The following is a 15,373-nucleotide window of genomic DNA, read 5'->3' as shown; positions in this document are numbered from 1 at the left end:
CACCTGTCAGTGTGTGTGTGTGTTTGTGAGCAAGCCTGTCAGTGTGTGTGAGTCTTTCAGAGTGTGTGTGTTTGTGAGCGTAAGCAAGCCTGTCAGAGTGTGTCTGTGTGAGCCTGTCAGAGTGTGTCTGTGTGAGCCTGTCAGAGTGCATGTGTGAGAGCCTGTCCAAAGTGTGCGTGTGTGAGAGCCTGTCAGAGTGTGTGCGCGAGAGCAAGAGCCTGTCAAGAGAGTGTGTGAGCGCCTGTCAGTTTGGGTGTGCGAGTCTGTCAGGGTGTGTGCATGTGAGCCTTTTTTTCAGCATAAGAGTGTGTGTGAGCTTGTCAGTGTGAGTGTGTTTGTGTGTGTGTGTGTGAGAGCGAGCCTGTCAGAGTATGTGTGTGTGTGTGTGTGAGAGCTTGTCAAGAGTGAGTGTGTGTGAGCCTGTCAAAGTGTGTGCGTGCAAGCCTGTTGTCAGCGTGTGTGAGAGCCTGTCACAGTGTCTGCGCCTTTCAGTGTGTGTGCGCGCGTTTAGGTACCTGCTCCCTCCGATCGCATGACGAAGGTGTTTTTACTCACTTTTTTCCCATTTTTCCACGCCGTGCCAGTTTCGCCATGGCTGAGATTATCTTTATGAGCTCAGCTATGCCAATGCTTTCCCTTAGGAAGGCATTGGGAGGATTTTGTGCATGCGCAACAAATGTGCAAATCCGCATCTCCTCATAGAGATGCATTGAATTCATGAATCTCTTTGTGGAACATGCAGCACCTCCATGCAGAGCTTGGAGACAATGAACCTGGGAGCTGCACGTGGTGCAGCAGTGACCCAGGACTCTCTAGTGGCCTTCTGAGTGACTTTCATTAGAGGTGTTACTAAGCAGCAATGTAAACTCTGCCTTTTCACAGAAAAGGCAGTGTTTACACTGAAACGCCTGCGGACAAGCTATAGACACCAGAACAACTACATCAAGCTGTAGTGTTTCTGGTCACTATAGTGTCCCTTTAAGAATTGCATTTTCTCGTTAAAAATGACTGGCTCCTAACTTTTTTAGCTGGCTCCTAGATTCAAAACAAATTTGTCAAGCCCTGCAATATACAAACAAAATATATATAAAACAATATATATATATATACATACATACACACATATACAAATTTAATACATAACAGGTAATAAATATATTCAACCTTGACAGGTGCATTATGTCCTGAGGTATATTGCCATAGATCTCTTAAAAGATTTTAGATTGAATGAAGATTTGACTGTGTCCCTGAGGTTATTCCATAAATGCGCTGCTCTGTAGGAAATTGAGGATTGAGCCACTTTATTTTTGTATTGCATTATGCTAAATATCGTGCTAGTACTGGATTGGAGGTTATAGGAGGTCGGAACAGCTGGGGAGAGCATTCTACTCAGGTAGGGTGGGAGCTTCCCAGAAATGCTCTTATGCACAAGGCTGGAAAGATAAACAGTGCGCCAGGATTCCAGCGATAACCAGTTTAGCTCTTTTAACATGTCACAGTGGTGGGTATAGTAATTACATTCTAGTACAAAGCGGCAGAATAAATTATATAACGTATTAAGTTTATTAGGCGGGTTTGCGATACAGGTGCATATATGACATCCCCATAATCAATGACCGGCATTAGCATTTGTTGCACTATCTGTTTCCTTACTGTAGGGCGTAGGCAGGATTTTTTTCTGTACGTAATAAATTCTGAATGTAACATGACATATATTATAGGGCACACTTGGAATCAGCGTCACCACAGTTTAATGTAGTGGTTTAGGTGTAAGGAGGCTGTCCGTGTACTCTCATTTGTAAACACTTCCCCTTTTTTGAAAAGGCAGTGTTTACATTTGTTTCTATGGCCACTTAAAGGGACACTAAAGGGACTTCCTGTTACTGTCCTGCAATATTTGCAGGATCGACATTCTGTATCGTCACACTCTGTGTGAAGATGCTATATGCTTCCCACAGAGATGCATTGCTGTAATGTTTCTCGATAAGGAGATGCTGATTGGTGCAGCAAGGAGATTTCCGCTCAAGCGTTTTTGGCCTCTCTATGGCAAAGTGTTGGATTGGCTGAAATCATCAGTTGGCGGTGTGACTTCCACAACGAGACAGACACTACACTGGACTAAAGATAAAAATACTTAATCTTACTATTGGAGGGGTCGTGTGAATCAGTATAGCCTGGAGTATTTCTAACACACTGCTTTAGTGATCAGCTTTTATATATAGCAGTAAGTAATATTTTATGACACACACAGCTTATATCCCTGTAATATGAGTAATATCTATGTAGTGAGGGTGAGGTGCATGTATTTATTATTAGAAATAACTTATTTATATAGGAAAAAAACAAGAGTTGGACTGCTGTTGGGAAAGCTCTTCAGAACATCTTGAAACACTTTATTTGTATCACTTGGTCATTTATCATTGCTTTGTTCCTTTTAGTGCGAGAGAAGAAGGAAGTTGCACTGGGTCCTGAAGATCAAAAAGATGAAGATGGGTCATTTGATTACAGGTAAGGATATCACAAAATGAGGGTCAGGAATTATGGTGATAGGGGTCCACCTGTGACCCCTACCTCAAATACATGAATACAAATGTATTTACTGGACACAAGAACATATCCAAATGCACATATAGAACACTAATGTACACCTGAAATGTAAGAATATATTTAGTTTACATTACATACCTATTAGGATAAATGGACATTTTCATTAATGTCCATAGTGAATAAAGCAGACTTTGTTTTTGTTATTTTCCACTAAGCAGTGAATTGGGTTTAGTTAATATAATGTAAACGCAATTACCAGGAAGGATTTATTTTATGTTAAGGGGATTGTAACATGTAAGACCAAGTTGGAACGATTCTTTAGTTGTTTTAGTTATCCAGCGTGACTTTTGTGGCCTACGTATTGCATTATGCTGGTCAGTTAAGTGCAGTTCACTATTAGTGCACAAACTTGTTTGCTTGTTGCACATCCATGAGAGGTTGAAGAGGTGATGACTAACCACCGCATCCTCAGACATTTCTGAACTACATTTCCCATGATTCTCAGCCAGTCTTGGACTGCCAAGGTTAATCATAATTATTTTGTGTAATGTAAGAGTCTTGGGCACAAAAGGTTACACATGGTTTATTATGTTTGCCTATTTGGTACCTCTGTCACATACAAAAATATGTTGAAAGTGCAACACAATGCATAGGTGACACTTAGCATCTTAATGTCGTACCTATTCAGAGCCCCGCATGTGGGGTTCCAGCGTGACATACAGGACAGTCCCCCGCAGCGCTCTGAGACCGGCCTGTGCATGTAACGTCTGTGCCTTTATCTCCTTTTCGCTACCCAGGAAGGAGCGCAGGTGAGGCACGTCACTGCCTACGTGTCACCCTCTGTGCTTTTTGTGTGACAGTCACCTCCCTATAACCCACGAAACACTTAAGCATTAAATCTTGGGGTAAACACTGTATGAACCACTTCAGCTGTACACAGCATAGCCTTATGTTTTGGTCAACAGAACAACCTGAGTGTTATATCTCACTCACTGTTAAAAAATAAAATAAAGAGAGAGAGAGAGAGAGAGAGAGACAAATTACACCCTTTGCGATGTGGATGTCAGAGAAAGTTAATACATTGGAGAGTGGATGAGTTACATACAGCATTAATAATTCCTAAAGGAAATTTATAGACATCAGCATTGTGGTGGTGGTGGTTGGGTTGCGAGCTCTTAAGTTACAGCCAGGTGTGCTAGCTTTATGTTTGTCTACAAAAGGCCTTATGCCTACATATGGTAGACAGATAGTGCTTATAAAGAATACAAAGAGATAGAATTTTATCTTTTCTCTAGCCCCCAGATATTGCCAACTATGCCCTTGGGTAGATTGGTTCTAGATTTGTGTTGCCATGTCATTGCGAAAGATCGTGGCTTTCCGTTATCACAGTCTGCTTCTCTCTCCCCTCTTCTCATGTGCCCCCTGTCTACCTCTTTCCGTTCCCTGTCTCTACGCCACACTCTCCGTATACCTCTCATCTGTTTGCCTGTCCCACAAAGGTTTTTTGGAAGGTAGGAAGACATATTTTATCTCCTAAGGGATTTCTGCTGCTTCAACTGCAACTAACGCTTTCAAAATAATAAAGCCATAATAAATCCAACTGATTTTTCAGGTTTGGGGCATTAAGGAAGTGTGGATTAAAAAAAAAAAACTAACCCATTACCATTCTTCTCACTAATGCATCAATAATCTTACCTCCCCGGAGGTTTTAGGCAGGTGGCAATACTCATGATTATTTCATCTGAAACTGTCTGGCACATTGCCCCTGTCTAGCTTTACAGTTCTGCTTTTGCAACTACACAATTAGAATTTACATGAAGGCTAGGGACGACTATCCAGATGATTTCCACTTTAAATTTAGCCTGGGTATAGATATAAATAGCTCAGCTGTAAAGTGTGCTTGCAGATACAAGGCTGCTCTGCAGATGCGCAGCTGACAAATGCACTGCAGACTAGTGACTGCATAGATCGGTGTGCTGTGATACCCTGCATTTCAGTTACAATTAAAAGGAAGGCTTTCACTTTAATTATTGCGGTTTCAACAGTCCAAAAAGTATATTCGTTCTCTTCAGATAACTTGTATTTTAGTAAAATATACTCAATCCACACAGTGGACCACACGCAACTCTTCTGTATTGAGGTTTTTATAGCTGCCACCCCGACATTAAATGCAAGCCTCCATTCCACAAATGGCTGGCCTTGATGCTATAGGTGCTGGTGAACCACATTCCCTGGGATTTTTGGGAAGTGTTGTTCACCAATATGTACAGTGCCAGCCAGATGGGTGTATTTAGTCTAACACTCTCCTGGTAAATGACACTCTGCGGTCCGTAAATATATTACCTATTGACAGCATCGCTTTGATATGGATGGAGTGCGACACTATCTGCAGCAATGTCTGATTCATGTAGATAATCCTAAAACAAGTTCAGAATTGATTATTCACTACCATGTGCCTCGTCAGTAATAGTGTAGTTTCAAGCCACAAGCATGTAAATTGGAGAGAGTCTACTGTGTTTCAGTTCAGCTATTTTGTCCTGATACCTTTCTCAAAATTCACATTTCAGTGAAAATACCTGTTATTGTATTTATCCAGAGTGTTTTTTTTTTTTTTTAAACATTTGAACGCTTTATTATTTTTCAAATGTAAGAGACACAGAGGGGAAAATGTAGAGGGGAAAATAAATAAAACAAAACTATACAGGTATCTACTGTTGGGAGACATAAAATACATACATCATAATGTGGAACACTTTTTAAAGCATCTTAACTCAGTAATGGTTCATACCACAGTGTGGGAAATCAATGCCCATTTAACTGGCCTCACATCTAATCCACACATCTTTAATCTCTAACAGAAGATATTTCCCTGCATTCACTATCCTGTTACATAATTGACTTTTTGTTTCTCCCCCATCTAGTGATGAAGATAACAAGCCTCTTCAGGGTAGCCAGACCTCCCTGGACGGAACTATAAAACAGCAAGAGAGTGATGACAGCCTTGTGGATTATGGGGAGGGGGGAGAAGGGCAATTTAATGAAGATGGCTCTTTTATAGGGCAGTACACTGTGAAAAAAGACAAAGATGAGACAGAAGGAAATGAGAGTTCAGAAGCCACCTCGCCAGTTAATGCCATCTATTCCCTGGCATAGGACACTGCCAATCCCCTCCCCTCATCCCCTTATCAACACTTCTGTGTCCTAGCCTCTCTAATACGTGCTGGGAGCCCAAATGCTTCCCTCACCCACCCTGCAAGGTTCAAGTGGGACACATACACTTTAACAACCATAGCCTCATGCTGGTGATACCGTGGCTCACAGCAAAGACAGTGTGACATTCAAACGGCATGGAAGATGAGCCAGTTATTTTCTCTCTTTTTGCACCTACTGAAAATCTTGTACCAGCTGCACTACCAGATGGGGCATTTGGTCTCCACCAACCTTGCGTTACATAAACTGCAGTATCACAAATTGTCCACTAGATGGACACAAGGTTCATCAATATTGACATTGTTGTCACTGGAACACAAAAGGACAAAGATGGCATGGGAATCTCTAAATGATTTAAATTGCTTCTTTTGGGAATCAGTATTTTCCCCAGTGAGGGGATATGTTCTTATTGGAATTATAAAGGGACTTTTGTCGCCTTTTTACTTAGCAAACATTTGGGCAAAGCATGGGTGCATTATATAAAACCTATTATCACTAACAGGAAAGTAGTGTTAACTGTTAATTTGCCCTGACCCCCAGCCCTAAACCATTTTACATTTGATTTTTTTTTTATCCTTGGTTTTCTATAAAAGAGACTGTATGACTACCAGGGAAATCAGGCTTTTGTTGCCTCCAGTATAATTTTCCCATGATGTAATGGACTAGTTTTAAGAGCAAGGGATGTACTCCGTAATGTTAAAGTTGTGCCCCTCCACATTGACTACACAGGATTTATGTGTACGTGATCCCAGGACACTAGGGGTGGCACTGGGTTTTTTGCAGGACTTTGTAATAATATCCCCTGTGGGCCCTGTTTTCTTTGCTAGCAGCCTAAATATTTCTGTATCACATCCTGCGGGCATAAGCGATCCAACGTCTACCAACATCCTGTTTGCTGGCTTGACGGGGTGCTTAGGAAGCTTTTGATTTCATCCACTGACATAGGGTGTTGCTGAACATATTAACAGCCTTAAGGACAAGAGGTGTTCCCATCATAAACATTCAATCTGCCCCATTGTGCCACTAACAATCTATGCAGAAAAGATGTCTGTCCCTGTGCTCTGCCCTTTTCTGCTCACACAGGGAAATGTTTCATCACTCAGTTTTAGTTTTCTAAGCAATAGCAGGGTATCTAATTGGGGAAAGAGCTGGCAACAGACTTGTATGTATAAGGGTGGTTGCCGCAGCTGCGCTAAGTGGTTCCCGACGTAGATGATGGCACTACTGTTGCTTGTGCGTAACATGGCATAGGTTAGTAGCAGATGTGTGAGCATAAAGCTACACCTTGGCATTTATACCAGGATATTAGTAGTGCATGTCAATTGTGAGAGGGAGGCTACTGGTATTGTTGCTGCATAGATCTGTATCGTTAATACTTTTCATGGTCTCTAAGAAACTATATATGGTTGACACTGGCACTACCCATGCTGTACCATGTCTAAATCATTATGTGTAAGTGTGTGCGGAGCTTCTAATGTACCTGTTCTGTGTATACATATCAGGTTTGGCTGAGTATTTACATACTAGGGCAGGACTGGCACTGCCCCTGGTTTGTGCTATTCTGAGGCTTCGTCAAAGTTAGTGTTACGCTATCACCAAACTATATCACAAATGCCCCTGGCCTTGTGTAGTTACACTTACAGAGATGCCCCTTCCTGTGCATTTATTGAACACACACTCTGCCTTGTCTCTCCTTTTGCACTAAAGTTTCCTTTATATCTTCTTTTTGAGTCTGACTTGTAAATATTAACTTATATTCATGTAAAAATCATTCAGAGAAACATTAATATATTTTTACCCCTCCACTTTTTTTCATTAACCTCGCTATTGCCAGAGACCTGCAATTTAGGAGGCACTTATTCTGATCCATAATAACCCTGCTGGACTCTATAATAGGAAGTGTTGTTCTCCAATTCTGGTCATTGGTGCTGAAAAGGTTAATTTAAAAAAAAAGGAAAATATATACAGTGTTTTATACAAAGGTTCATAATGTGTATTTAACAGTTTCCCTCACAATATACATTTTTTTTTTCTGGTTATATAAGATTCTATTCTTGCAATGGATTCCTTCATTTCTTAAAAGCTGAAGAGTCCAGTAGATTGCCCAGTCATTATAATGATCGAATATCAGTGTTTTTCACAAAATCTTCTATTATATTATTGTTATTTGTTTGTTTGGGGCAAGCAGAGAGCTGCATGAGTGTAACTAATGAGAGTTTATCTGTCCATTGTTCTTTCCTTGTTTGTCTTTTTTAATCAATGTAAAAAATAAATTTCCTTTTTTTCTTTGTTTTCGCTCTACCGTTATTATATATTGTGTTGGCTTAAAAAAATGGGTTTAAAAAGCAAATTTTCTTCACAGATAACCAATTGCGTATTCCATAGTAGCAGTTGCCATAAGGTTTTTCAGGCCGCAAAGAAATATAAGATCCTCCCTCAATTTATTTCCTCCCCCACTTTATTTGTTTGTTACATTTAAATTCTTTTTTTCTCCTACGTCCCCCTCTGTATTGGGCCCTTTCTCCCTGTAAATATCAGCCTCCCATTCTGCCCACTAAAAAGCATATTCAATTTACTTGTCCCTCAGTTTTCCCTTTCCCATAGCCAATAACTGTGCTCTCAGTTATTAGTGCTCTTTGCCCTTAGCACAGGGGTGACATTCTATACAGATAATAAAAATGGGCTGTGATTGGCTGTGGGGGCAGAGTAAACTCAGCAGCTCAACTCAAACTGATCTCATTGGCTGAGCTGAGCATGTACTCGGAATACACCAAGTAAAGAAGTTGCTTTGTGAAAAGTGGGAGCATGGTTAAAGGTACAGTGTTGCAGAAAGCATTTTCTTTGTTCAAGCAAAACTAAAGACATTTGAACAGGGAGAAAACACAGCAGAGTTGATGCCAAAAATCAAATGCCCTTCCATTTTAAGTTGGTGCTCAGTGTCCCGTTAAGCATGTGTACAGGCTTAAAGAGGTAAGTGTGAATACAAGCTGATGCAATGAAGTAGAAGTGAATAATTGCTGAGCGTTTTTTTTTTTTTTATTGTAAAATAAGAAAAACACTTGTCATATGATAAGAAATACTGTCCTGAAGGCTCTTGAAACACATCCACAGAGATCAAGAAATCAATAAATTACAGGATGATAGATGAGCTGCTAGAGATAAAAAAAAAACCTGACTTTGCAAGCGGAGACAGAAAATCAGCAAACGTCCTCAGTAGCTGGCAATACAACCTTTTAAAGTAGATGCTTCAGCCCAGTTAATAAGGCAACTGACAGTCATAAAATTTGACACGTGCACTTCGTTTTGTTTCAAAAATCTAATTTCAGACAAATTTGGTCATTTGGAAGCGTTCAAATTCCTCACAAAGTAAAACACTATTTTGGAACTAAATTAAATAATTTCATTTATTTAATGAAATAATTTTAAAGATCCATTCGTGTTCATAAGGATAGCAAATTTGGAACTTATCGGCCAAGCATCAAGAACATCAAAATTAAGAAAAGGGCTTTTTTTGTGTCTTAATTTTCAACTTTTAGGTGTTACAGCATGTACATCCTACATATACTGATCAGCCACAACAGTAAAACTATCTGCCTAATATCATGCAGGTCCTCCTCCTACTGCCAAAACAGCTCTGATGCATCGACTCCACAAGACCTCCGTATGTGCCCTGTGGTATTTGGCACCAAGACATTATCAGCAGATCCCTTAAGTCCTGCAAGTTGCAAGGTGGGACCTCCATGGATTGCATTTGTTGTTCTAGCACATCCCACAGATGCTTAATCAGATTGCGATCTGGGGAATTTGGAGTACAAGGCAACACCTTAAACTCTGTCATGTTCCTCAAATCATTCCTGAACATTTTTTTCACTGTGGCATTATTCTTTGCTTACTGTTTAGTAGTTAGTTCCATAATCTGGTACCCATATGTTTGATTGCCATTTTAAGAATACCAAAATATGGAGCTAGCTACTAAAAACAACTCCCTAATTTGGTACCCTTAATAATGGCAATCCCACATAAGGATAGGATATCAAATTATGGAGCTATCTACTAGACAGCTAAAAGACCAAATAAAAACGATTTTCTTAATTTTGTTTTTTTAGTTGCTTAGTAGATAGGTCCCTAATGTGGTACCCTTATTTATGGCACTCCCACAAAGAATACCAAATTAGCTACTAAACAGCTTAAAGATCAAAATTAAGGGGAGGAAAACTTAATTTTAATCTTTCAGGTTTAGTAGATAGTTCTCCTAATTTACTATCCTTATGTGGGATCACTATTTATAAGGATACCAAATTAGGGAGCTGTTTACTAAACAGCACCTTAATTTGATTTTCTTTTGGAATAATTGTTTCCTGAAATTTCAGAATTTTGGGTTGTTCCAAAACAAACTTTTTCCAATTTTGAACAACCTGACATTTTAAAATAAATGTATTGAAACTGAAACTAAACAAACCAAAATATTATTTTTGGACTGTGCACATCTTTAATTTAAATGAGTGACCTGGGTGGAAAATGCTTGTTTTTATTGTAGTTGTCTGTACATGAGATTACCATGTTCATGTACAGGGTTTGACCTTAAATTAATACTACATGACCCATAACCATGACAGTGAGTTGGTTGATTACGCACGGCTGACGAGCTAAGTCCTGCATCGCCAGGCTTCATCAATGCACAGAGCTCCCAGCTTTCTTGGATATTGATATTGACCGGCGCCTAGTGGATCCCAGGTAAGTTGTGAAACCATTAGCAAACAATTTAGCTACTGGCACTATAATCATTATAGTGCTATGTAGTGGAAGGTTATTGGAATAAAAACCCAATTGGGTTCCTGGGGAATGGTGGATTGCGACTTTGCCCCCCTTGATTTTGACTCAAATGCAAACTAAAAATACTGCACAACTTTTTTGGGTGGACGTGCCTTGACACTTTGTACCTATTTAAAGTAGCTCTTCCAACTTTCACAAACAAGATTGACATATTTTAAACACTTTTATGACTTTTCTGACCTCCGTGAACTGAAAGGGTAGAATTTCTAAACAACATGGATAAATGTAATGTTCCACATTATTATCATTGTATATATTAGTTATAGAATACTTCCTCCTTGGTATAGCACAAATTATCTTCTTAAAGTAATGCTAAAAAAAAAAAAAATATAAAGAATCTGTATCTCTTAGAGCAGTAAAAAAAATATATACATTGTGATAGCATAACCACCAGCAATCTTTTTGTCCCCCATAGTAAAAATATTATTTGGGTCAACATTTTGTTATTGTACGTTGTAACGGCACCCCAGGCATAAAAATTGGTTAAAAGACGTTTCAACATGGGGTCATAGTCTAAAGGCAGCAGGCGAGCAACCAGGCTCCTCCAATGCACAGTGGCGAGATTGGTCTCGTCACATCTCTCCCCTTTTCCAAACAGACTAACAGGGTATCTGACCTCCTGCCGGTCAGTGCTCTGGTTAGTCCAGCAGCCCACCCACAAAACACAATCAGCAGTACAGGCCACCCACAATAACTGGTTACTACACCTGGGTAGAGGAGAAATTTGTCCATGTCCAGGTGCCTCACAACGGCTGTGCGGGGTACTGGTAGGCTGCCTTAGTGGGTTGCTGAGTGAGCAGAGACCAGCAGTACTCTGCCCTGGTGCCAGCGCTACCACGGAAGTAGCCTAGTTGGAGCCTGGTTGTTGGAGGGGGAGACCGACTGTCTCCCCTTTGGATACACGGCTCTGCTGCTGGAGGGGGAGACCGACTGTCTCCCCTTTGGCTAAACAGCCCTGTTGCTGGGGGGACAGGACCGACCTTCTCTGCCCCCGGTAGCTCAGCCTGCCGCTGGGGAATGGAGACTGGGCTCCCAATTCTCTGTACATTGCTCTGCTGCTGGGGAATGGAGACTGGGCTCCCAATTCCCTGCAATTCACTCTGCCGCTGGGGGACAGGACCAGCTGTCTCTGCCCCCTGTAACTCAGCCTGCCGCTGGGGAGTGGAGACTGGGCTCCCAATTACCTGTAGGACCAGTGGAGAGGCATCGGTCCCATCTTCACCGGCCACCTGGGGTCCTTCCCAGCTGAATGGGTCTGGATCTGGGTCTGTCACCTTGCTGTCCTGCTGAGCCTTCCCAATGGAGTGGAAGAGATCTCAGTAGTCCTGCTCCAGTTCCCACTCCAGGGTTGCTAGGTGAGCCAGGTCTTGCTCTACCTCATGGGGGTCATCCCAGTCATGCTTAGCCTCCCTCTCGTAGAAAATCTCCTGAAGTCTGGTCTGCGCAGGGCTCCCGAAGTCAGGCTCTGCAAAGGACTCCCATAACAAGCCTGGACCATCAAACTCCTCTCCCTCTGGCTTGTCATGCTCGGCTGTCCAGGGTATATACTGTGCCATATACCACCAGAGCGCCTGGTAGGCATCCTCCAGCCATAGCTCCTACCCTTCTGGCTGTGGGAACGATCCCGCCGCTTGCCACCAATTGTAATGGCACCCCAGGCATAAAAAGGGGTTAAAAGCTGTTTCAACATGGGGCCATAGTCTAAAGGCAGCAGGCAGGCAACCAGGCTCCTCCAATGCACAGTGGCGAGATTGGTCTCGTCACATACGTCTTACTGCAGTTTTGTATTGATACTTTTAAACATCAATGCCAGTTCTTGTCTTTGCTCAATTCTGTTAAAAGTGTATTATATTTAATTTATTTCTAAGATTTTATAGCACTGCACCAATGAACCCGCAGTCTAATGGAAGACATTCGGGTCCAAGAAATTTACTTGTGTTCAATAGCCATACAGTGTCACTAGCTATTTGACATATATTTGCATATAATGATGATGATGATATTTTTTGTAACTTTTTTAGACAAGATTTGAAGTTCATATCAAATTTCCTTTCCTCCATAATGCAATTTACTGTACTCTCAGAACATTCTGAGGTTTAGACCTAAATGGTGTTGTACACAATATTTTTTTTCTATTGATCTCTGTGTGTGGAAGAATTCTGTCTATCTATACGCCATGTTGTCAATATATGAGTTCATGCAAGGTTTTCTGTAACTGAATATCCAATTAGGTATTTAGAGCAAAGTATTAAAAGCCTGGATTTTGTAAATAAGCAGAGAGAGAGGAATACATAGTAGTAGACCAAGGAGCAATGAGAAAATGAAATATTTATTGGTTACTTTTGTGAAAATGTGCAAAATTATACCAGAACACAAATATAGCCTTATGGCCTAAATTATAAAAATGTATGACTAAGTTCTATCTGCAGCCTGATCCTCCTCGGGTGACTATACTCCCCCTTAATGCAGAGGGAAGGCTGTTCAGGATGATAGACTGAGGGGAGCACAAAATTGAGCCCTCTCGTAACTCTCATTTTGGGCAGGCTAATGACGCTGCCTGGAGGTGGAGGTGAAACACTGCACATACATACTCCAAGCTCCATGACCAATTCAAATCACTGAAATGGTTATGGTGCCTAGAGTAACTAATTAGCTTTCAAATAAGGAAATTGAAATGATGCAATAAAAGTGCATGTAATTTCATTTTCCCTTACTCCCCTCTAAGCAGTAACGTGAATCCCAATAACTTAGAAATGGGAATTGTTTCATTAGAAAATCACACAGAATCACTTATTTTCATCAGAAATGTATTCCCCCAAGGATGACTATGAGTTATAAACCAACAACGGCTTAGTGAAAATCATTAGGGGTAAGCAGAATTACTGCTGGGGCCCACTGGGGAATATGACCGATCTTCAACTTCCAATATATTATTCTCATTCTCTCTTGATACCCGTCTCTTCTCCTATCTCCTCTCAATGACTAGGAGAGGAAACACACTGTGTGTATATATATATATATATTCAACAATTTGCTTCCATATAAAACCACAGGACCTTTTTTGGACTCTTATTATTTTCTTCTTTAATGAAATAAAAAATAGACGGCTATGATACAGATGTAGGTATTCTAGAACATGCTGATTTAAACAGAAACAGGAGTGATATAACTCTTAAAAGACAGAGAATGTAGTAGTGAGACTGCAGAAGCAGTCTATACACCCAAACTGCTTCATCCAGCTAAAGTTTTTCTGATGCCTATAAAATACTGTTAAGATGGTCTGATATTAAAGTTGTTTCTCTATTGGAACTATTCTGTCATCTAGAGAGACAGAATTTGCCAAGATTCCCATTAATGACTCATGGTTGTTTATCACACCATCGTACCTCCACCTTGCCTATTAGGGTAGAATAAGGGAGACAGATTTGGTCAATGAAACTGAGATCCCAGCTCCAAATGTTAGTTTTATAGTCCTATATATGTTTTAAAAAGACTAGGGATCGGGGGGCGGGGCCGGGCCGCCAAGCCTAACGGTCGCAGGAAAGATCTGCTCCTGCAAACCATGCAAAATTAACCCTGAAAACCGGGACTTTTGACCACTTAAATGGCCCACAACTGCAACCCTCGGTGATTGCGAGCCACCGGAGCCGAGGAGAGGCTAGCTCTCGGAGTTTTAGTCCCTCGGGGAAGAGATCTCCGCCGTACCAAGCGGGACCTACCTGGCGGTGAGTGGAGTGGACGGCCGCCGCTCCACTATCCTGCCCTACGGAGCCCAACAGTGAAACTGAACCATCGTGGTCCCGGTCCTGATCCCCCCTCTGGACCGGGGGGGAATATCCCGGTCCTCGCCCCATAACAGCACTTGGAGGCAGTGCCACGCCGCCACATGAGCTCGAGGCCCAAAACAAGATGGCCGCCAGACCTGAGCCCGCTTCTCTGAAGGCCTGCTTACAGCCTACTCACATGGCGGACTCGCTTGTACAAGACTGAAAATTTGTGCACACAACTTTGGACAAAGCGGCAAAAGAGCGGACAAGCTCCTGCCCATCAGTGCCAACCTACCGGAGAACGGTGCCTGGAGCAGCCCCAACTGTGTGTCCCTCAAGTGACACCGCCGAGGTGTAGACACAGACAGACGGCGCAATCTGAGCACCAACCTCGACGGCACATCCCTCAAGCCAGCTACCTCTTACCAGCAACACACGGAACCCAGGTATCCTGCCAGCCTCATAAAGAGCCCACCAACCGGGAAACCTTGCTCTGCCCATGCATGGCGTCAGAGAAAGGGTACATGGGACTTTGCCTGTGGCACGGTGCCTGCCTGGCGCCTCCAGCTCCAACGCCTGCCGAGTACCTACTCCAATACAAGTGACTTTCATCTAACGTCCAGAACAACCTATATACATCAGCAGGGGGGACTATGCCACGTAAATATCAAGCTGCCCTTTAACCACTGAGGCACTGGAGATGGGCGGACCGTTATTGTCTATTGTTTTGCCTACCCAAATACATTCTCTGACCTGCTTCTGTCACCTCACACATAACACATGTACAACTCGCCTGCCAAGCCGTTCACAACTACCACTCACACATACCCTATGTATGCAAATTGTGGCTTGCCCACAGAGGCTCCACTAGTGCTGTTAGCAGAGAATGTACTGCAGCATGTTAGATGTAGACACACTGCATGTAATATCAAGTTTCGAAGCACGGTATATACACTTGTCTACATAAAGTTTTGCTTATGTAGAATGTCTAATTGCAATGTTGCCCTAGTTATAAA

General features: G+C 41.8%; 1 protein-coding gene across 8 annotated transcripts in view; it reads left to right on the top strand.

The window, feature by feature from the left end:
- NFASC (neurofascin) overlaps window positions 1-8,049 on the top strand; it is a 139,016-nt gene extending 130,967 nt beyond the window's left edge. For all 8 annotated transcript variants that reach the window (XM_063452252.1, XM_063452242.1, XM_063452225.1 and 5 more), the window contains 2 exons: window positions 2,439-2,508; window positions 5,469-8,049. In XM_063452252.1, the coding sequence (XP_063308322.1) occupies window positions 2,439-2,508; window positions 5,469-5,700 (302 nt within the window). In that variant the 3' untranslated portion in view covers window positions 5,701-8,049. The remainder of the gene's footprint in view (window positions 1-2,438; window positions 2,509-5,468) is intronic.
- The last annotated feature ends 7,324 nt before the right edge of the window (window positions 8,050-15,373 follow it).

The sequence above is a fragment of the Pelobates fuscus genome, chromosome 1 (genome assembly GCF_036172605.1).
Source record: "Pelobates fuscus isolate aPelFus1 chromosome 1, aPelFus1.pri, whole genome shotgun sequence".
NCBI lineage: Eukaryota > Metazoa > Chordata > Amphibia > Anura > Pelobatidae > Pelobates > Pelobates fuscus.
This window is presented reverse-complemented; position numbering and strand designations above follow the sequence as displayed.